General features: G+C 38.3%; 1 protein-coding gene and 2 pseudogenes across 1 annotated transcript; 1 reads left to right on the top strand and 2 right to left on the bottom strand.

Moving 5' to 3' along the window:
* The first annotated feature begins 5,755 nt into the window (after nucleotides 1-5,755).
* Nucleotides 5,756-6,314, top strand: LOC122913531 (annotated as a pseudogene).
* A 10,700-nt stretch (nucleotides 6,315-17,014) lies between these two features.
* Nucleotides 17,015-17,950, bottom strand: LOC122914164 (olfactory receptor 51V1-like). Its single transcript, XM_044260796.1, has one exon. It carries the CDS (start codon nucleotides 17,948-17,950, stop codon nucleotides 17,015-17,017), a length of 936 nt encoding a protein of 311 aa, XP_044116731.1.
* Nucleotides 17,951-19,981: 2,031 nt separating this feature from the next.
* On the bottom strand, nucleotides 19,982-20,114 carry LOC122914674 (annotated as a pseudogene).
* Between the last annotated feature and the right edge of the window lie 2,935 nt (nucleotides 20,115-23,049).

Genomic DNA, 23,049 nt, shown 5'->3' with positions numbered 1-23,049 from the left:
GGGGCCCTGGGCTCTGGACTCCTCCAGGCCGGAGACCAGGAGGCCGCCATTTGTATTCCCGTCCTCCGGAACTCTACAGAGGGTGCTCAGGGAACAAAACCTCCTGAAAGCAAACCCGAGCGGATTACTCAGCCCGGCCCCTGGTAAGGGTGGTGCAATTCTGCCTGGGGCAAAGACACTTGAGAATCAATACAACAGGCCCCTCCCCCAGAAGATCAACAAGAAATCCAGCCAAGACCAAGTTCACCTACCAAGGAGTGCAGTTTCAATACCAAGGAGAGCAGCAGAATTCGAGAAGAGGAGAAAGAAAAGCATGACCTCATGGCTTTCTCCCTGTGATTTTTTTAGTCTTGCAGTTAAAGTAATTTTTTTCTTTTTCATTTTTTTCTCTTCTTTTGCTAATTTTTTTTAACTTTTATCCTTTTCCTTTTTAACATTTTTTAACTAGTTTAATATATATATATTTTTTCTTTTTTATATTTTTCTTTATTCATTTTCTTTTTTTAATTCTTTTTTTTTTTTCCTTTCTTTCTTTTTGAACCTCTTTTTATCCCCTTTCTCCCCCCTCACGATTTGGGACCTCTTCTGATTTGGATAAAGCATATTTTCCTGGGGTTGTTGCCACCCTTTTAGTATTTTATTTGCTCCTTCATATACTCTTATCTGGACAAAATGACAAGGCAGAAAAATTCACCACAAAAAAAAGAACAAGAGGCAGTACCGAAGGCTAGGGACCTAATCAATACAGACATTGGTAATATGTCAGATCTAGAGTTCAGAATGACAATTCTCAAGGTTCTAGGCAGATTCGAAAAAGGCATGGAAGATATTAGAGAAACCCTCTCCAGAGATATAAAAGCCCTTTCTGGAGAAATAAAAGAACTAACCAAGTTGAAATCAAAAAAGCTATTAATGAGGTGCAATAAAAAATGGAGGCTCTCACTGCTAGGATAAATGAGGCAGAAGAAAGAATTAGTGATATAGAAGACCAAATGACAGAGAATAAAGAAGCTGAGCAAAAGAGGGACAAACAGCTACTGGACCATGAGGGGAGAATTCGAGAGATAAGTGACACCATATGACGAAACATTAGAGTAATTGGGATTCCAGAAGAAGAAGAAAGAGAGAGGGGAGCAGAAGGTATACTGGAGAGAATTATTGGGGAGAATTTCCCTAATATGGCAAAGGGAACAAGCATCAAAATTCAGGAGGTTCAGAGAATGCCCCTCAAAATCAATAAGAATAGGTCCACACCCCGTCACCTAATAGTAAAATTTACAAGTCTTAGTGACAAAGAGAAAATCCTAAAAGCAGCCTGGGAAAAGAAGTCTGTAACATACGATGGTAAAAATATTAGATTGGCAGCTGACTTATCCACAGAGACCTGGCAGGCCAGAAAGAGCTGGCATGATATTTTCAGAGCACTAAACGAGAAAAACGTGCAGCCAAGAATACTATATCCAGCTAGGCTATCATTGAAAATAGAAGGAGAGATTAAAAGCTTCCAGGACAAACAAAAACTGAAAGAATTTGCAAACACCAAACCAGCTCTACAGGAAATATTGAAAGGGGTCCTCTAAGCAAGGAGAGAACCTACAAGTGGTAGATCAGAAAGGAACAGAGACAATATACAGTAACAGTCACCTTACAGGCAATACAATGGCACTAAATTCATATCTCTCAATAGTTACCCTGAATGTTAATGGGCTAAATGCCCCAATCAAAAGACACAGGGTATCAGAATGGATAAAAAAACAAAACCCATCTATATGTTGCCTCCAAGAAACTCATTTTAAGCCCGAAGACACCTCCAGATTTAAAGTGAGGGGGTGGAAAAGAATTTGCCATGCTAATGGACATCAGAAGAAAGCAGGAGTGCAATCCTTATATCAGGTCAATTAGATTTTAAGCCAAAGACTATAATAAGAGATGAGGAATGACACTATATCATACTCAAAGGATTTGTCCAACAAGAAGACAACAATTTTAAATATCTATGCCCCCAACGTGGGAGCAGCCAACTACATAAACCAATTAATAAAAAAATCAAAGAAACACATAGACAATAATACAATAATAGTAGGGAACTTTAACACTCCCCTAACTGAAATGGACAGATCATCCAAGCTAAAGATCAACAAGGATACAAAGGCCTTAAACAACACACTGGACCAGATGGACATCACAGATATATTCAGAACATTTCATCCCAAAGCAACAGAATATACATTCTTCTCTAGTGCACATGGAACATTCTCCAGAATAGATCACATCCTCGGTCCTAAATCAGGACTCAACTGCTATCAAAAGATTGGGATCATTCCCTGCATATTTTCAGACCACAATGCTCTGAAGCTAGAACTCAACCACAAGAGGAAGTTTGGAAAGAACCCAAATACATGGAGACTAAACAGCATCCTTCTAAAGAATGAATGGGTCAACCGGGAAATTTAAGAAGAATTAAAAAAAATCATGGAAACAAATGATAATGAAAATACAATGGTTCAAAATCTATGGGACACAACAAAGGCAGTCTTGAGAGGAAAATATATAGCAATACAAGCCTTTCTCAAGAAACAAGAAAGGTCTCAGGTACAGAACCTAATCCTACACCTAAAGGAGCTGGAGAAAGAACAAGAAAGAAACCCTAAGCCCAGCAGGAGAAGAGAAATAATAAAGATCAGAGCAGAAATCAATGAAATAGAAACCAAAAAAACAATAGAACAAATCAATGAAGCTAGGAGCTGGTTCTTTGAAAGAATTAATAAAATTGATAAACCCCTGGCCAGACTTATCAAAAAGAAAAGAGAAAGGACCCAAATAAATAAAATCATGAATGAAAGAGGAGAGATCACAACTAACACCAAAGAAATGCAAACTATTATAAGAACATACTATGAGCAACTCTACGCCAACAAATTTGACAATTTGGAAGAAATGGATGCATTCCTAGAAACATATAAACTACCACAACTGAACCAGGAAGAAATAGAAAGCCTGAACAGACCCATAACCAGTAAGGAGATTGAAGCAGTCATTAAAATCTCCAAACAAACAAAATCCCAGGGCCAGATGGGCTTCCTGGGGGAATTCTACCAAAGGTTTAAAGAAGAACTAATTCCTATTCTCCTGAAATTGTTCCAAAAAATAGAAATAGAAGGAAAACTTCCAAACTCATTTTATGAGGCCAGCGTCACCTTGATCCCAAAACCAGACAAGGATCCCATCAAAAAAGAGAGCTATAGACCAATATCCTTGATGAACACAGACGCGGAAATTCTCACTAAAATACTAGCCAATAGGATTCAACAGTACATTAAAAGGATTATTCACCACGACCAAGTGGGATTTATTCCAGGGCTGCAAGGTTGGTTCAACATCCGCAAATCAGTCAATGTGATACAACACATCAATAAAAGAAAGAACAAGAGACATATGATACTCTCAATAGATGCTGAAAAAGCATTTGACAAAGTACAGCATCCCTTCCTGATCAAAACTCTTCAAAGTGTAGGGATAGAGGGCACATACCTCAATATCATCAAAGCCATCTATGATAAACCCACCGCAAATATCATTCTCAATGGAGAAAAACTGAAAGCTGTTCCACTAAGGTCAGGAACACGGCAGGGATGTCCATTATCACCACTGCTATTCAACATAGTACTAGAAGTCCTAGCCTCAGCAATCAGACAACAAAAGGAAATTAAAGGCATCCAAATTGGCAAAGAAGTCAAACTATCACTCTTCACAGATGATAAGATATTATATGTGGAAAACCCAAAAGACTCCACTCCAAAACTGCTAGAACTTATACAGGAATTCAGTAAAGTGTCAGGATATAAGATCAATGCACAGAAATCAGTTGCATTTCTCTACACCAACAACAAGACAGAAGAAAGAGAAATTAAGGAGTCCATCCTATTTACAATTGCACCCCCAAACCATAAGATACCTAGGAATAAACCTAACCAAAGAGGCACAGAATCTATACTCAGAAAACTATAAAGTTCTCATGAAAGAAATTGAGGAAGACACAAAGAAATGGAAAAATTTTCCATGCTCCTGGATTGGAAGATTAAATACTGTGAAAATGTCTATGCTACCTAAAGCAATCTACACATTTAATGCAATTCCTATCAAAGTACCATCCATCTTTTTCAAAGAAATGGAACAAATAATCCTAAAATTTATATGGAACCAGAAAAGACCTTGAATAGCCAGAACGATATTGAAAAAGAAAGCCAAAGTTGGTGGCATCACAATTCCGGACTTCAAGCTCTATTACAAAGCTGTCATCATCAAGACAGCATGGTATTGGCACAAAAAACAGACACATAGATCAATGGAACAGAACAGAGAGCCCAGAAATAGACCCTCAACTCTATGGTCAGCTAATCTTCGACAAAGCAGGAAAGAATGTCCAATGGAAAAAAGACAGCCTCTTCAATAAATGGTGCTGGGAAAATTGGACAGCCACATGCAGAAAAATGAAACTGGACCATTTTCTTACACCACACACAAAAATAGACTCAAAATGGATGAAGGACTTCAATGTGAGAAAGGAATCCATCAAAATCCTTGAGGAGAACACAGGCAGCAACCTCTTTACCCTCAGCCACAGCAACATCTTCCTAGGAACATCGCCAAAGGCAAGGGAAGCAAGGGTAAAAATGAAGTATTGGGATTTCATCAATATCAAAAGCTTTTGCACAGCAAAGGAAACAGTTAACAAAATCAAAAGACAACTGACAGAATGGGAGAAGATATTTGCAAACGACATATCAGATAAAGGACTAGTGTCCAAAATGTATAAAGAACTTAGCAAACTCAACACCCAAAAAACAAATAATCCAATCAAGAAATGGGCAGAGGACATGAACAGACATTTCTTCAAGAAGACATCCAGATGGCCAACAGACACATGAAAAAGTGCTCGATATCACTCGGCATCAGGGAAATACAAATCAAAACCACAATGAGATATCACCTCACACCAGTCAGAATGGCTAAAATCAACAGGTCAGGATATGACAGATGCTGGCAAGGATGTGGAGAAAGGGGAACCCTCCTACACTGTTGGTGGGAATGCAAGCTGGTGCAACCACTCTGGAAAACAGCATGGAGATTCCTCAAAATTTTGAAGATAGAACTGCCCTATGACCCAGCAATTGCACTACTGGGTATTTACCCTAAAGATACAAATATAGTGATCCAAAGGGGATGTGCACCCGAATGTTCATAGCAGCAATGTCCACAATAGCCAAACTATGGAAAGAACCTAGATGTCCATCAACAGATGAATGGATCAAGAAGAGGTGGTATATATACACAATCGAATACTATGCAGCCATCAAAAGAAATGAAATCTTGCCATTTGTGACAACATGGATGGAACTAGAGCATATCATGCTTAGCGAAATAAGTCAAACGCAGAAAGACAACTATCCTGTGATCTCCCTGATATGAGGAAGTGGTGATGCAACATGGGAGCTTAAGTGGGTAGGAGAAGAATAAATGAGACAAGATGGAATTGGGAGGGAGACAAACCATAAGTGACTCTTAATCTCACAAAACAAACTGAGGGTTTCTGGGGGGGGGGGGGGGTTGGGAGAGGGGGGGTGGGGTTATGGACATTGGGGAGGGTAGGTGCTTTGGTGAGTGCTGTGAAGTGTGTAAACCTGGCGATTCACAGAACTGTACCCTGGGGATTAAAATATATGTTTATAAAAAATAAAAATAATAAAAAAAATATTATCCTCTGAGACATGCTACCATATTCACCTGACAACTAGTCATGCACATTGTAGTTGAAGTGACACTGTGGCCTGCCATTCTGGTCATCCCATGCCTATTGCTCATAGCGTCATCTGAAATTTTCAGAACCAAGTTAATATCCTACACTTACTGTAAACACATGGCCCTGGTGAAGCTTGCCACTGAAGATGTTTCCATCAACAAATTCTATGGTCTCCTTGGAGCCTTTATTGTTGGTGGCCTGGACTACATTTTGATCAGCCTCTCTTATGTACAAATATTTATCACTGTCTTCCACCTGCCGCAGAAAGAGGCACGTCTGAAGGCATTGAATGTTCCCCACATATGTGTCTTCTTCCAGTTCTATCTCCTGGCTTTTTTTTTTTACCTTTTTCACCCACAGGTATGAATCATATGTTCCAGCACATATATATATTATCTTATCCAACCTTTACCTACTGGTTCCATCTTTCCTCAACCCCCTTGTGTATGGGGTGAAAACAAAACACATCTGAGATAAGGTAGTAAAAATGTTTCATTCTAAAAACCAGGGCTGATATTTGTTGGAAATTCTTCCTCTTACAGATTTCATGGCTCATCTTTTGGTCCTATGTGTTGTGAAAATCCAGCTAATAGTTTGGAATATTGTCATGCATTATGAATGAAGAATGAATGATTGAATGAATGAATGAATAATTATTTAAATAATCCCACAGGATATTGAGCTTATGTCAGAAGGCAGTTATTAGAAATTGATGAAATAGAAGAACAGATAAGACACTGAAATACTAAATGCTGGCTATAAGAAAAGCCAGAATACATGACTTCCTTAGCACCTGATGCTGTTTGGAGTAGAACAGACAAATTCAAGGTCCTTTTGCAGATTGTAGTAGTACGTAATACTTAACACTGATTGTTTTATACTTAGAGCACTATGATTAACCTCCTGTATATAATATACAAGTCCAACTACATTTTTTCTCCAGCTATTCTAAAATCTTCCTACTTTTCCCTTAAAAATTCATCCCTTGAATATATCTTTGTTAAATATAGTCGGAACTATGTCTGATATAAAGATCTATAAATATCTCCTTTTTATCAAATCCTCTCTATTAAGCAATTTATGTTTAATCAAATTGCTCCTTCTCTTAACCTAAAAATATATTTGCTCCACAAACCTGGGACTAAGGCCACACTAATCTTTTTATTCTTCTTCAGTGTTCATTTAATTTCTTCATTTGTATAAAGAGCAATTTGAGAAAAGCTCTGGTATTTGTTTGTTGTTGTTATTGCTGTTTTTTAAGGAATGTGAAGGTAGGTTCTAGACTTATTTTAAACAGCATTATTTTTTTTTAACATGTAATATATTATTAGCCCCAAGGGTACAGGTCTGTGAATCGCCAGGTTTACACACTTCACAGCACTCACCATAGCACATACCCTTCCCAATGCCCATAACCACACCACCCTCTCCCTGCCCCATTCCCCACTGGCAACCCTCAGTTTGTTTTGTGAGATTAAGAGTTACTTATGGTTTGTCTCCCTCCCGATCCCATCTTGTTTCATTTATTCTTTTCCTACCCCCCAAGCCTTCCGTATTACATCTCCACTTCCTCATATCAGGGAGATCATGTGATAGTTGTCTTTCTCTGATTGATTTATTTCGCTAAGCATTATACCCTCTAGTTCTATCCACGTTGTTGCAAATGGCAAGATTTCATTTCTTTTGATGGCTGCATAGTATTCCATTGTATATATATACCACCCCTTCTTTACCCATTCATCTGTTGATGGACATTAGGTTCTTTCCATAGTTTGGCTATTGTGGACATTGCTGCTATAAACATTCGGGTACACGTGCCCCTTTGGATCACTACGTTTGTATCTTTAGGTTAAATTCCCAGTAGTGCAATTGCTGGGTCATAGGGTAGCTCTATTTTCAACTTTTTGAGGAACCTCCATGCTGTTTTCCAGAGTGGTTGCACCAGCTTGCATTCCCACCAACAGTGTAGGGAGGGTTCCCCTTTCTCTGCATCCTCACCAGCATCTGTCATTTCCTGACTTGTTGATTTTAGCCATTCTGACTGGTGTGAGGTGGGATCTCATTGTGGTTTTGATTTGTATTTCCCTGATGCCGAGTGATGTGGAACACTTTTTCCTGTGTCTGTTCATGTCCTCTGCCCATTTCTTGATTAGATTATTTGTTCTTTGGGTGTTTAGATAGATAAGTTCTTTATAGATTTTGGATACTAGCCCTTTATCTGATATGTCATTTGCAAATATCTTCTCCCATTCTGTCAGTTGTCTTTCGGTTTTGTTAACTGTTTCCTTAGCTGTGCAAAAGATTTTGATTTTGATGAAATCCCAATACTTCATTTTTGCCCTTGCTTCCCTTGCCTTTGGAGATGTTCCCAGGAAGAAGTTGCTGCGAATGAGGTCAAAGAGGTTGCTGCCTGTGTTCTCCTCAAGGATTTCAATGGATTCCTTTCTCACATTGAAGTCCTTCATCCATTTGGAGTCTATTTTCGTGTGTGGTGTAAGGAAATGGTCCAGTTTCATTTTTCTGCATGTGGCTGTCCAATTTTCCCAGCACCATTTGTTGAAGAGTCTGTCTTTTTTCCAATGGACATTCCTTTCTACTTTGTCGAAGATTAGTTGACCATAGAGTTGAGGGTCTATTTCTGGGCTCTCTGTTCTGTTCCATTGATCTATGTGTCTGTTTTTGTGCCAGTACCATACTGTCTTGATAATGACAGCTTTGTAATAGAACTTGAAGTCCGTAATTGTGATGCCACCAACTTTGGCTTTCTTTTTCAATATCCCTCTGGCTATCCGAGGTCTTTCTGGTTCCATATAAATTTTAGGATTATTTGTTCCATTTTCTTTGAAAAAAATGGATGGTACTTTGATAGGGATTGCATTAAATGTGTAGATTGCTTTAGGTAGCATAGACATTTTCACAATATTTGTTCTTCCAATCCAGGAACATGGAACATTTTTCGATTTCTTTGTGTTTTCCTCAATTTCTTTCATGAGTACTTTATAGTTTTCTGAGTATAGATTCTTTGCCTCTTGGGTTAGGTTTATTCCTAGGAATTTCATGGTTTTGGGTGCAATTGTAAATGGAATTGACTCCTTAACTTCTCTTTCTTTTGTCTTGTTGTTAGTGTAAAGAAATGCAACTGATTTCTGTGCATTGATTTTATATCCTGGCACTTTATTGAATTCCTGTACAAGTTCTAGCAGATTTGGAGTGGAGTCTTTTGGGTTTTCCACATATAGTATCATATAATCTGTGAAGAGTGATAGTTTGACTTCTTCTTTGCCAATATGGATGCCTTTACTTTCTTTTTGTTGTCTGATTGCTGAGGCTAAGACTTCTAGTACTATGTTGAATAGCAGTGGTGATAAAGGACATCCCTGCCGTGTTCCTGACCTTAGTGGAAAAGCTTTCAGTTTTTCTCCATTGAGAATGATATTTGTGGTGGGCTTTTTTTTTTTTCTCAATTTATTTATTTTCAGAAAACATTTTTCATTATTTTTTTACCACACCCAGTGCTATGAAGGAGTGCCCTCTTTTCATAGATGGCTTTAATGATATTGAAGTATGGACCCTTATCCCTACACTTCACAGAGTTTTGATCAGGAAGGGAACGCTGTACTTTGTCAACAGATGCTTTTTCAGCATCTGTTGAGAGTATCATGTGGTTCTTGTTCTTTCTATTATTAATATATTGTATCACATTGATTGATTTGCGGATGTTGAACCAAACTTGTAGCCCTGGAATAAATCCCACTTCGTCGTGGTGAATAATCCTTTTAATGTATTGCTGGATCCTATTAGCTAGTATTTTGGTGAGAATTTTTGCATTCAAACAGCATTATTCTTGGGGCCCCTGGGTGGCTCAAAGGGTTGAGCCTCTGCCTTCAGATCAGGTCATGATCTCAGGGTTCTGGGACCAAGCCCTGCATTGGGCTCTCTGCCAGCAGGGTGCCTGCTTCCCTTTCTCTCTCTGCCTACTTGTGATCTCTCTCTCTGTCAAATAAATAAATAAAATCTTTAAAATAAATAAATAAATAAACAGCATTATCCTTAACTTTTGTTCAATCATTTTCCTAATTCAACCAACAATAACCCTTTCATCCAAGAAACCTGGTCAGAAATTCTGGTGGCTAAGATTCTCACTATGTTGGTTTTCCAAAGTATGTTTTTCTTTTTTATAGAAAGCAAGTACATTTTGTTATGCTTTACAATGATTATATACCAATGATAATATTTCATAGAAAAGCTGTATTTTGCAAGACCAACAAAAGTGAGGGCAACTACTCCAATATTTGTCAAGAATATTTGATGCAAAAAGCAGATTTCAGTTTGGTAAGGGAGAATACCATTGTGGAAGTTGTTATGTGCATGAGTTCTGGAGTGAAATGAGCTTGGTTCAAAACATTATTTTGCCACTTATGAACTACATGTGTTGGAATACAACTTACAGTTGTATATTCAGCTACTAAGCTATCAACAAGGAAGAATGACAGGAGTTTCATTGGGAACTAGAAATGGAGTGGTCACAGTGTAACAAGATGAAAGCACTTATGTAAGGCCCTTACCATGGGGAGTGGTAATTGGTGAAAACTGAGGAATGGTTATCATAGTCATTATTGTCATTAATGTAAGGATTTACAGGCGAGATACACATGACACCAGGCGAGATAGGGACAAGGCAAGGTTTATTAAAGGCGCTCTCAGGCGAGGTTCCACGACTCAGGAGAGGAGAGTCAGGGAAGTAGGTACAAGGCAAGGTTTATTAAATGCGCTCTCAGGCGAGGTTCCACGACTCAGGAGAGGAGAGTCAGGGAAGTTGTGTGTGGGAAGAGGTTGAGTGAGCTTTTATTGGGCCAAGGCAGAGCAGGGCCTCATAACCATATTTGGTAAGGTTAGAGGTTGGGGGTTAGGAAGTCTCAAAGTGGCTGCTTTCTATTTATTGCATAGGTTTCGGTTTGCTCAAGGCGACTTGTCCTTCCGGCGGCGAAGTCCTGGGTAGGGGGAAGATGACAGCCTGGCAGTCACCTTATTGTTCCTCCTGCAATCCCAGGGCTGCTGACCCATCAATCACCATTATCATTTTCATTGTGAAAATCCGCATCACTCCTGCTGTGCTTGAGCTGAAATGCCGAACCACTAATTTCCAGTTTATTCATACCACACTAAAGTTAATTGAAAAAAAAATTTTAATCTTTATGTATGATCCAGTCTGTGGTCCTTTTCATTCACCTATACTTGTTGACGTTATTATACCTCTATCTCTATCCATATTCGCATAGCTGTGTGTGCATAGTCAAGTTTGTTAGTTTTAGGTGAGATTGACCTTTATATCACTGTGAAACCCTTCTCCTTCTCTGTTCTCAGAAAATCTCAGGTTTGTTATTTTCTACTAGCCTTTATTTTAGCTCAGTAATCCTGTCTTCTCCTCTGTAATTCTGCATTCTTGAATTATTAAGTTTAGCTCTTGTGCTTCAGAATTTTCTAACGTCCATCTGGTTCATTCTATCTGTCTCTCTTTATTTTAAGTTTTAGTATATTCTATCTTCCTGGCAAAATTCCCCAACTCTTTACTTTAAAAAATTAATAAATTCCTTTGTCATCCATCCTTTTATTTCCTTAAACCCATTAAGCATTGTCACTTTAAAATCCCTGACTGCTATTTACAATAAATACATGCGTGGATGACTCTGTTTCTTCTGTTTTCCCCCTTGTTTCTGAACTCATGTTCCTGTCTCTTGCTGTGCCTACTAATTTCTTATTGGGTGTTAGACTTTGTATATGAAAATGATGAAGACCGGATGAAGTTATATTGTCCTCCAGTAATAATTCAGCCATTGCTCTGTGATGAACTCCAAATAGGACTTCTACCTTGATCTGATCAAAATATGACTGAGTTGAAGCTTATTCTACCACTTTATTGGTCAGTGGCCCTTTTGCATCTAAGGCTTAACCTGCTCAGGCTTTCAGCTGTGAGAAAGGGTGTAATCCACAGTATGGGCTATACTCTCTGTTTGCCAAGGGGGGGAAAAAAAAAAAAAGACTGCCCAAAACTCCTTCTTTATTTTTCAGATGCTCTCTGCATACTCTTTGACTTCCCATTCCATGCAGTTTCAGAGATTAGCAAATGTTTCCTCTGGAAACTAACACACGTGGTCAGTGTCAGGTCTCTGTTCCTCCTTTCTCAACTGGAATGAGATGTTTTTGTTGCCTACTTTGGTCTTTTATGCTCTACTAGAGTTCCCAAATCTCTGTTTTCTGACTCTCAAAATGAGCTTTCTGCTGGGAAAAATCTTCCTTTGGGATCAGAAATAGCAGATGGTTCTTGGTGTCAGGAATGGCCAGCAACCCCTGTACTGACAGATGAAGGATGACTCCAGACTTTCCTGTGAAAGAGAGGAGAAGGCAAGGGGTGTGGGGACAATTGCTCAGGGACACAACCCTTGGCTTTTCTTTGCTCTGGAACTTTTGTAGGTCCTTCAGGATACTCACAAATGCTTATCACTGTTTCTCAGGCAGTGATGTTTGACAAGGGGTCTTACTGGAACTAGGAGGATCTGTTTTAGGGAAAGATTTGCTAATCTGCTTGTTCTAGGAGTCCTGCTAAACATAGCCTAAGGGACAATGCCTACCTCTCTTAGATCACTGGGCCTCTGTTTGGGCTAAGCAAGCATCCAGGAAGGCAGCTTCCCTGGCCATTCCAATGTCAAAGTGGTCATGCAGACCTCAGCATTCCCAAGGCCTATTCCCTCTGTGAAACCTTCCCTGCCTCCCATAACAACCTCTGTGTAACATTTTTGCAAGCTAGGTATTAATGGCTGAGTTCATGCTCTATGTTAAGCCCAACTTCTTGGCAAATAGAGTTTCAGAAAGTCAGTTTTCTCCAACATCAGAAATACTCCTCTCTGGAATCTTAGGTAGGAATTCAGATTCTTAGGACTCTGAGGGCACTTTAATTTCTTCTTTTCTTGTTCAGCGGGTAAGCTTTTGCCTCTAGTTTCTCCTTCTTGCTCCTTTTGGGCTGAATTATAATTTGGATTTTATACACAAAGCATTTGAATTTTCCTCATTTTTCCTTTTTAATACAGTTTTGGGTATGCTTAGAAAACTGTGCCAATCACAAAATTTATGAATGGTTTGTAATATATGTGAAATAGTTTGTGATGTCTATGTATGTGAAAACTCCATGAGTCAGTTAAAATAATACCATATCCTGTGAAAAATCCTTCTGTTTAAATATAAAATACTTCTCCCTAATGAGTATGATATTTGGGCTTTTTTTTAAAAGATTTTATTTATTTATTTGACAGAGAGAGAAATCACACGTAGGCAGAGCAGTAGGCAGAGAGAGAGGGGGAAGCAGGTTCCCTCTGAGCAATGAGCCTGATGCCAGGCTGAATCCCAGGACCCTGAGATTATGACCTGAGCTGAAAGCAGAGGCTTAACCCAAAGACCCACCCAGGTGCTCTGATATTCAGGCTTTTTTATACTTGAATACATGTAGAATTATTTTAAGTACTACTAGATCATCTCATAAACGTTGTTCTGCACAGTTTTTAGCTACTATTATAATAATATAGGCAAGTTTGTAATGTGCCGTTTGGGATTTTTCACTTTCAATATGCCCATGACAATGAATATTATAGAAGTACCATAATTCAGTTAACTTTTTATCTCAATAAAGAGTTTTGGAAACACATTCATGATGTAATAAATGTTTATGCCCAATTATGTCTTTTCATAGTTCTAAGTAATTTTGTTCTATGCATTAATAAAAATAGAATTGCAGTACAAATATAAATACTACACCTATTTTTTAAAAGATTTTATTTGACAATGAGAGAGATCACAAGTAGGCAGAGACAGGCAGAGAAAGGAGCAAACGGGCTTCCCGCTGAGCAGGCAGCCCAATGCAGGGCTCCACCCCAGGACCCTGAGATCAGGACCTGGGCTTAAGGCAGATGCTTACCCATCTGAGCCACCCAGCCTCCCCATATACAGACTATTTTGTTATTTGCTGCAGTTTTATTCTGTTACGTTGCTGAAAACACAGCATTAATAAACTCTGAAACAAGCATTTCGTTGCTTTTGCTTTTGAGCCTCTGATCACATTTTCTATAACCAGTTTTACATAATCTGTGCTTCTGTCTAAGGCACATTTCAATATGTATTTCCTACAAATAATGAATTTCATGCACTATTTCATTGTAGTAAGACACTAGCTGAGCAGCATTTCCCATTTTCCTGGCCCTGGGTCGTGTGTCTATAGATTCCTTCGGATTTCACCCTACAACGGTGCCATCCACTACATTTTATTTAATCTGTCATTACCTCATGGATTCACAAATTTAGTCACTTTCCCCGCTTTGCCATAGTTTCATCACATACTCTCGATGCTACCTTAGCACTTGAGGCACAGCCTCATACACAGATGGATAAAAGGCTCATGCTTTTTCTGAATGTACAGCATTTTTGATGCATTAATATTGAACTCACGGACAACAAAGCTATCATCTAAAGGCAGCTTATCCGACACGCTTATTTCCTCTGTGAGATGGACCACAGCCTGTGTATATGAGCCTGGACAGCACTTGCACAACATGCTTGGGGCCATCTTCAACGGTTCCCGTCACCACCACCAACAACAAATGACAAGAACAGAATGTTAAATAGATCACAGAAAGCGATACTCATTTAAGCCTATTAGATATAAACCAGAAGGCAGAGCTTTGCCTTGTCCAACCATAGCTGGGAACATGTGTGCTAGGAAACTCTTAAGTTTTTGCTGCTTTGCAAAAACTTAGATGTCCACTGACAGTGACAGCACTGAGTCATTCCTTATGAGGTTTCAAATACATTTTAATAAGTAGGTGAAATCACAAACACAGAATCTATAAGTAATAAGGATCGACTATATGTGTGTGTGTATATATATACACACACACATATATATATACACACACATATATATACACACACAAATATGCATATGGATATTTATCCATATATATGATATATATATGTATATGGATATATATATATAGATATATATCCATATGCACATATACAATGCTTTAATAGCTACTTTCTCATTATGCTATCAATTTAGTAACAATTTGTTTAAAATAAAGTACAAATCTGTAAACTCATACTCTCACATTCTCTCTTGCTTACTCAAATAAATAAATAAAAGCTAAAAAGAGTCACACTAATTTTCTAATAAAATACTAAAAGAAAAATTAAAGTTAACAAGCCAAACAATAATTTCCAAAATTGACGTTTTCCCTGTTTGTTCAGATATTGATGGTGGAACTTCATTACCTGAAGGTACATGTGCAACAATTCGCTTCCTCCCATCTCTGCGGCTTAACTGTAATTTGCCTCTGCTGGTAACTCTACTGCCCAGTCATGGCTAGTACACAGCTGTCATTAGGAGACGAAATTTAAAGAAATAAAAAACATCTAGAGATTGCTACTATGTGTTTTATTTTTTATTTTGGGAGGTCAATATTTTTCAAAAGCAAGTACCCAAAAAACTACATTTGCTTTTTATGATTAAATTGAATTTCCTATTTTTATCTATGAAGAGGATGAGACCTAGGAGTGAAATATACATTGAAAGGATTCTCAAAACCACAATTCTATCCCCAACCTAGCTACCGATATTTTACTTCTATCTCTGGGCCTTAGCACCCTCCCTTAAAAATAAAGAGGTTACTCAAACGGTCTTTAAAATTTTACATATGCTGACACTAGGACCGAAGTCAACTGACAGCTCTCATGAGCACTGTAAACTATACAGATTCGGGGCACATGGTAGCATATGTAGAGATGTGATAGTCAATTCTGTCAGTGTTCACCAAGTCTTTTGCACTCAACTATAATCTAACCTACCCATCCAGTATTCTATTAGGGAGTCAGAATGGGCTTTCCTGGCACATTGGCTTAATTACAGGCATAAGGGGTGAGGTGTGAGTGACTTTGTGGGGGCCCAAGGAAGGCAGCCCCAACGTATGACAATAAGGATTATTATGAATTGAAGTAATTTAAGAAACAGCCAGTACAAGAATACTAATTCTTCTTTGTCTCCAGAAAGCAGGAGGTCCATCTCCCTTGGGAAAGGTACCCTGTCTGCACCATGAGGTAAAGAGACATCCTTATCATCCAAGGTAGGGAATGTAGGGCATATAGGGCCAAAGGAGCCTACATAAATAAACCTTGTGAAAAAATAGAAAGATAAAATTAAATACAGCTTGTAACTACTACTATCATATTACCTCAGTCCAGATTCTAGTCCAAATTACAATTCCTTACTAGTTGAAGCTCCTGAGCATAAGTTTTCTTTGTCCCATCCATTCCTCACAGATAAATTATTCTTTGTCTAAAATGAACAAACACTTCACGATGGGGAGCCTGGGTGGCTCAGTCAGTTAAGTGTTCCACTGTTGGTATCAGCTCATGTCATGATCTCTCAGTCATGGGATCAAACCCTGCCTGGGGTTCTGTGCTCAGCATGGGGTCTGCTTCAGATTCTCTCTCCTTCTCCTCCTGCTCTCTTTCTCTCTTTCTCAAATAAATAACATCTTAACACACACACAAAAAAAAGAAAAAAAAAACCCATGCGTTGGTCATTTCTTGGAGTCTGAAGTTTACTACTGGGCCTCTACGTGCATGGGGTTAAATATTGTTTTTTTTTCCTGTTACTCTGTCTCATGTCATTTAATTTTTAGACCAGTTTAAGAGAACCTTGAAGGATAGAGTAAAATTTTCCTCTCAACAACCTTAACAGAGTCAACTTGCAATAACTGATAATAATATGTAAAGGCTATTCATTTCATTCATAGGAAATGTACAAATATACCAGTTACACGAGAAAATAAAATCACACTCTGAATTAGAAGTCAAGAAGCATGAATGGTACTGTAAACTTGGGAATTACCCAGGCAAGAGCTCATTGACACACTACGGAATATAACTCACTGTAGCTAATTAACATCATACTGAATTTTAAAATTAGGGAATGAGATCAGTAACATATCCTCTGCATATTTCTCTAGCTTTGGTGAAAATTAAGTTAGAAAATGACTATTTTCTAAAGTATGCTTTTACTCTATTAAATATTCCATATAAATGTATTATTTCTGCCACATGTTGTAATTCGTCATTCCTACTGCAAACACTCCCTTCCCTTCCTTAGAACACATTAACGTCCAGTATTCAGTTTGGTTTAGTGAACCATCTCTGGATCCTAATACGTATTTGTTGGGTTTTGACACTGTAGATGATGGGGTTCATCAAGGGTGGGAAAAGGATATAGATGTTGCCCATGAGGACGTGGACCACAGGAGAGAGGTGCTTTCCAAAACGGTGCACCATAGTCAGACCAATGATTGGGATATAGAAAACTAGAACTGCACAGATGTGGGAGACACAGGTCTGCAAGGACTTGAATCGCTCCTCCCGGGATGCAATAGTCAATACTGAGTGCAGGATCAAGATGTAGGAGACCAGAATGAGCACTGCATCCAAAAACAGTGTGCAGATCACCAGAGCCAAGGCATAGTAGCTGTTGAAGCGGATGTCAGAGCAGGCCAGCCGAAGTAGGTCCTGGTGCAGGCAGAAAGAGTGGGAGAGGATGTGGGGGCGGCAGTAATCAAAGAACTTTAGGCGGACAATGGGAGCAGTGAGGAAAATCCTCCCTAAAATGGCCACACCAATGCTGATGATTCTTGTATTAGTGAGAATGGATGTATATCTCAGAGGTTTGGAGATTGCAGTGAAGCGATCAAAGGCCATGGCCAGTAGGACTCCAGACTCCATGCATGATAGACCATGAACAAAGAAAGCTTGAGCAATGCACGCATCCAGACCAATCTCCTGGTTGAGCCCCCACAGGATGCCCAGGACTGTGTGTACTGTGGACAGCCCCATGCACAGGTCAGTGAGGGCCAGCATGGCCAGGAAATAGAACATGGGCTGATGCAGGCTCGGCTCTGTCCGAATCACGTGCAGCACCAGGCAGTTCCCTGAGAGTACCATAGCATAGATACAGGAGAAAGGGATGGAGAGCCAAGGGTATTCCCGTTCCAGGCCAGGGAAACCCGCAAGGAGAAAGGTGGAGTTACTGACTTTGGAACCAGGTTGAACAGACATGAATCTATAAAAACAGAAACCTCTCAGAAAAAAAAAAAAAAAAAAAAAAAGTGTGTGTTTGTGTGTCTTTGTGTGTATGTGTATACACATATATATTTATGGAACAGCTTATTAAGAATCCTAAGTGTTTTCCATCCCTTAATATAAACTTAGAGGAAAAAGCCATAGAAAGAATGACTGGATTTGGCACTCCAACTCATTTTATTTAAGACCAGTGCTTTTTTACCGAAACTGCATTTACTCTGAAACAAACTACATTATGCCTACATGTGAAACCTCCTTGTTATTAGGTCATTACCCTATCAGAGGAATCCATGTCCATATACACAATCTCACTGTCACTTTCTATTTCAATGCTATATACTAAAAATAACAGAGAAAAAAAAATGATTTCTGGCATGTGAAGGTATAATAATGAAGTTTAAGTATACCAAGTAGAAAAGGAAAACACATTTGAGTTTTTGCATTTGAAACCTGGTGAATTAAAAAAAACAAAAACAAAAACAAAAATCTGGTGAATTAAATTGCAAATCACTGCCACGGGCTATAGGATTAACCTCTCCCTGTTACATAAGACACTCAGTCACTTGGAGAATTCGTTTCTCAGTCATGTTGTCCATTCTGACATGTTGTTTTCGCTGCCTTAAAAGAGAACAGCTGTCACTCACAGTAGAGATGGTCGCGCCAATCTTGAAAATGGATCTTGTTCTTCCTCTTTTTGTCCCAGTGGCAGGGACATTCTAGGAGAAGCAAAATTTATGCGGGTCTGGGAATCACTAGAGTAAAGCCTGAACCCCAGGAGGGGCTGAGAGTGAGTGAATTACAGGGCTGTATTCCTTTGGGGTAATGAAGGCAAACCCCGAGGCAGTGTTTGCAGGGCAGACTCTCCACTCCACCAAATTCTGAATAGTCTCACAAGTGCATTTTTGCAATTACAATTCTCCTGTCCAGGGAGATTTGGAGTAAATGTCAGACAGAGAGATCAAGAAATGTCTTGCCCCTCCCTAATGAGTCCTTACATGCTTTTTTTGAAGGGCAGCAGACATATTCTATAGAAAACAGCCTATTGTTATTAACACAAATTTTATTTTATTTCCCTCCATTTCAGTTACAACTTTTCCTTCTTTTTTTGATAACATGACTTCACTATTCAAAGACTTCATGTGCTAGCAACTAAAACATTCTTCAAAGTCAATAGTTTTGTGTAAGGTTGATAATCATTATAAGCTGTTTGAAATCTGAGTCTCTACTTTGATAACAGCAATTACACCAAGCACTTTTTTTAGAATTTAAATTGCAGTAGGAATTTTAGCATTATTTAATTCTCAGAATTAGAGTATGTCTGTTATCTAATTAAATTTCTAGAATTACTGAACACACATATCTTTTATTTTAATGGCAGTAGATTAAAAATGTGCTTATAAACCAGGCTTTCTGGTTTGGAAACCCTTCTCCAACACCTGTGAGTACTCTGTCCCTGGGCAGGATACTTAGCCTCATCTAAAGTGGGGATGATGACATTACTTCATAGGATTGTCCTGACAATTAAGTTAGATGAAATTGTAAAACATTTAGAATCACGAAAGACACAAAGCAAACACTTAATACAAGTAAATTGTAATTGTTTCCATTTCAGAGATGAAGAAACTGAGGTTAGAGTGGCATTCTTTAATATGTTATCCATAAGCCACCAGAGCCTATTTTGTACTTGGAATGTGGCAAGCCAAATTGAGATGTTATGTAAGTACAAATTACAGACCAGATGAAAGACTTAGTTGGGAAAGAATGGTTTAAAATGTCTCTTCAAAAATGTTTATATTGACTACATATTGACATAATATTTTAGATATAGTAGGCTAAATAAAACTTAACATGGGTTTTACCACTCAGTTTTACTTAGAATCTAAAACTACATAATAACACGTGTTTAGAGATATGCACTGGAAACTTCCTAAAGATCACATAGCTATGGCATTTAATAATGTTCCAATTACTTAAATGTGAGTCTTTGGGCCTAACTGCATAATCTTTCTACCTTAGAAAACAATTTTAAAATATTTACTGTTGAAAACGTTTAAGTCATCCAACCTGATCATTTTCAATGTATTAAAAAACTCTAGTTTTGATACTACACTTGATCTTAGCCCAAAGGCCTAGAAGCAAATGTAATGGTCTGAAGGGGCACGTGCACCCGAATGTTTATAGCAGCAATGTCCACAATTGCCAGACTTTGGAAAGAACCTAGATGTCCATCAACAGATGAATGAATACAGAAAATGTGGTATATATATATATATATACACAATGAAATACTATGCAGCCATCAAAAGAAATGAAATATTGCCATTTGTAACGATGTGGGTGGAGCTAGAGGGTATTATGCTGAGCAAAATAAGTCAATCAGAGAAAGACAGTTATCAATGATCTCCCTGATATGAATAATTTGAGAGGCAAAGTAGGGAGTTTGAGGGGTAGTGAAGGAAAAAATAAAACAAGATGGGATAGGGAGGGAGACAAACCATATGAGACTCTTAATCTCACAAAACAAACTGAGGGTTGCTGGGGAGAGGGGGTCAGGAGAGGGTGGTGGGGTTATGGACATTGGGGAGGGTATGTGCTTTGGTGAGTGCTGTGAAGTGTGTAAACCTGGCGATTCACAGACCTGTACCCCTGGGGATAAAAATATATGTTTATAAAAAATAAAAAATTAAAAAAAAAAAAAGAGCAGATGTTTGGTAATGAGATGTTTGCCCAACTGTATAGATGGGTCACTGAGATTATCTCTGCTAATTATTCTGGGAAAGACTCCCAATTTGGATTTTTCAATGTACTTAAGGGAGGGACAAAAGTTTCTCTTGAGCCAGTAGGGTTTTTTCTTTTTTCTTTTTTTTTAAATATTTTATTTATTCATTTTACAGACAGAGATCACAAGCAGGCAGAGAGAGAGAGGGAAGCAGGCTCCCTGCTGAGCAGAAAGCCCGATGCAGAGCTTGATCCCAAGACCCTGGGATCATGACCTGAGCTGAAGGCAGAGGCTTTAACACACTGAGCCACCCAGGCGCCCCAAGCCAGTAGGGTCTTGATAGCCTTCAGCTCAGAGTAACCTTCATGTTAAAATGGGGCAGCCTATCCTTGGTCCCTACAAAAACAGATGGAATAAGATACTTAGGTATGCTAATTAGTAAAAGTTTGAAGTGATGTTCCACAAAATCTGTTCATCTAGAGAGAAGGGATTAATAATGCTAGGTGTTAGAGTATGGGAAAAGAATGTGAAATGCTATTCCCGTGATGCAATTTTTTGGAATTTAGGTTTTCAAAGAAGGAACAGTTATAGATGATGATAGATGTGTGCGGGGTGATGTATAATGTAGTGAATTCATCTTAAAGGCCAGTGGGTTAGAAAGGATCTAAATATACATATTTCAAAGTCATCTATTAATATAATAGCAATGCAGGTGGAAATGTAAAGTACAAACCATATGGCAAAGTTTTCAATGAATATGTGTAAGATTTACTAGTTATTTGTAGATGTCAAAGCTGCTGATGAAGAGTGTTTGAAGTGGGAGGTACGAAAGTGCAGTGAAATGAAAATTACCAGCGCAAGGGGAGAGGCTCCTGAACTTAAGAGAAGCATCTATGTAAGAAAGCGCTTTTCCTTTTTCCTTGCTTCTTTGCCTGTCTTTTTTTTTTTTTTTAAGATGGAAAATGGGGTAAATTTTATGGGATGAAGCTGCAGCTGCAGATATGAGTTAAGTCTCTGTCTTTTCTATGTCTTTTTTTCTTTTTGGGAAAAATAAATTGGCTTATCTTTCAAAATACACCGAAGTCTTTTCCTTAAGCCCTCCGCCCAATCCCAGAAAGTTTAAGGGGCTGAAAAAATATATATTTGGCACGCATATATCCTTGCTCTCTACTATTTTAATATACTTGACTTCTTCCTTGAATGGTAAAAAAATATGAAGTAATAATAGCTTCTGGAAAAATAGAAAGCCAAATATAGAATAACATATTATGTATTACCACATTCCTTTATGAACAGAAATAAGGATGGTTTGGACTTATGTCTGTCACTCAAAAACATAGTCATGAAATGCTGTTTTCCATGTCTTAAAATAATTCCCTGTGTACCCATTTAGAATTTAACACATAGCTGTCCTCTGGACATAATGTTATACTTCTACACTATACTGCTTTTTGAAAGGAAGCACAGTATTGATGAAAATTAAGAGAATGTAATCTTTGATTAAACTGGAGGAGGAATGTCTTTGTTGATGGTGGGATATTTAGGGAGTCCAGAACCACCACCACCTTCCCCATTTGCCAACATAGAACATAAGGTGCTCTCATGTTTCAAAACCACCTTTATGCTATTGTAATATGATATTATCTGGCAGAAAGAGCATCTCAGTTAATATTAAATCACTGACAATTTAGTTGCTTCCTCTGTATCAAAAAGTGAGCAAAATATAGGAGACACAGAGTCCTTAATGTATGGTCCTTTTATTTCATGTCTCATACTGATAGTGGAGTACTTAGGACAAGTAAAGGAATAGCTTCCACAAGATGTAATATTTGTGATCATCAGCATGTGTGAAAGATATGGGACTATTTCATGGGGAGGATCATCAATGGTTGAAGTAGACAACAGAAGCTTTAGAGAATCAGAAAATGTTCAATGGGAATTAAAAAGATAGATAAAAGTTTATTAAGCCAATAAGGAAAAAATTAATCAAGTCCAAAGGTAAAGTCAGTTTAAATTCATTAAAACAAACAAACAAACAAAAAACCCATTTAATGTGATCCCAGAACTGCTAAAAGTTCTGGAGCACACTGAAGGGAAGTAGTAGCAAGTCTGGGAGCTTGAGAAAGGTAAGAAAATCTTGCAGAGTGAATTAACAATTTTGGTTCGAACAATAATGCTTTCAGTGATAAGATTTTAAGCAAAATAATCACATCTGATTTTCGAAAGCTGATAATGTGAGGAAGTGAACTTTATAAGAAAAAAAAAAGAAACAGGAGAGATAATTAGGAGACTATGCTACAGACTACATGGGAGGGAATACATACCAAAGCTACAGGAAACGGGGATGAATGACATA

This window comes from Neovison vison, chromosome 7 (genome assembly GCF_020171115.1).
Source record: "Neovison vison isolate M4711 chromosome 7, ASM_NN_V1, whole genome shotgun sequence".
NCBI lineage: Eukaryota > Metazoa > Chordata > Mammalia > Carnivora > Mustelidae > Neogale > Neogale vison.
The sequence above is the reverse complement of the archived record's forward strand: the minus strand, read 5'-3'. Positions and strand labels throughout refer to the sequence as shown.

Excerpts from the sequence above, each read along its gene's own strand:
- LOC122914164 (XM_044260796.1), bottom strand. The coding sequence starts at position 17,950 with ATGTCTGTTCAACCTGGTTCCAAAGTCAGTAACTCCACCTTTCTCCTT.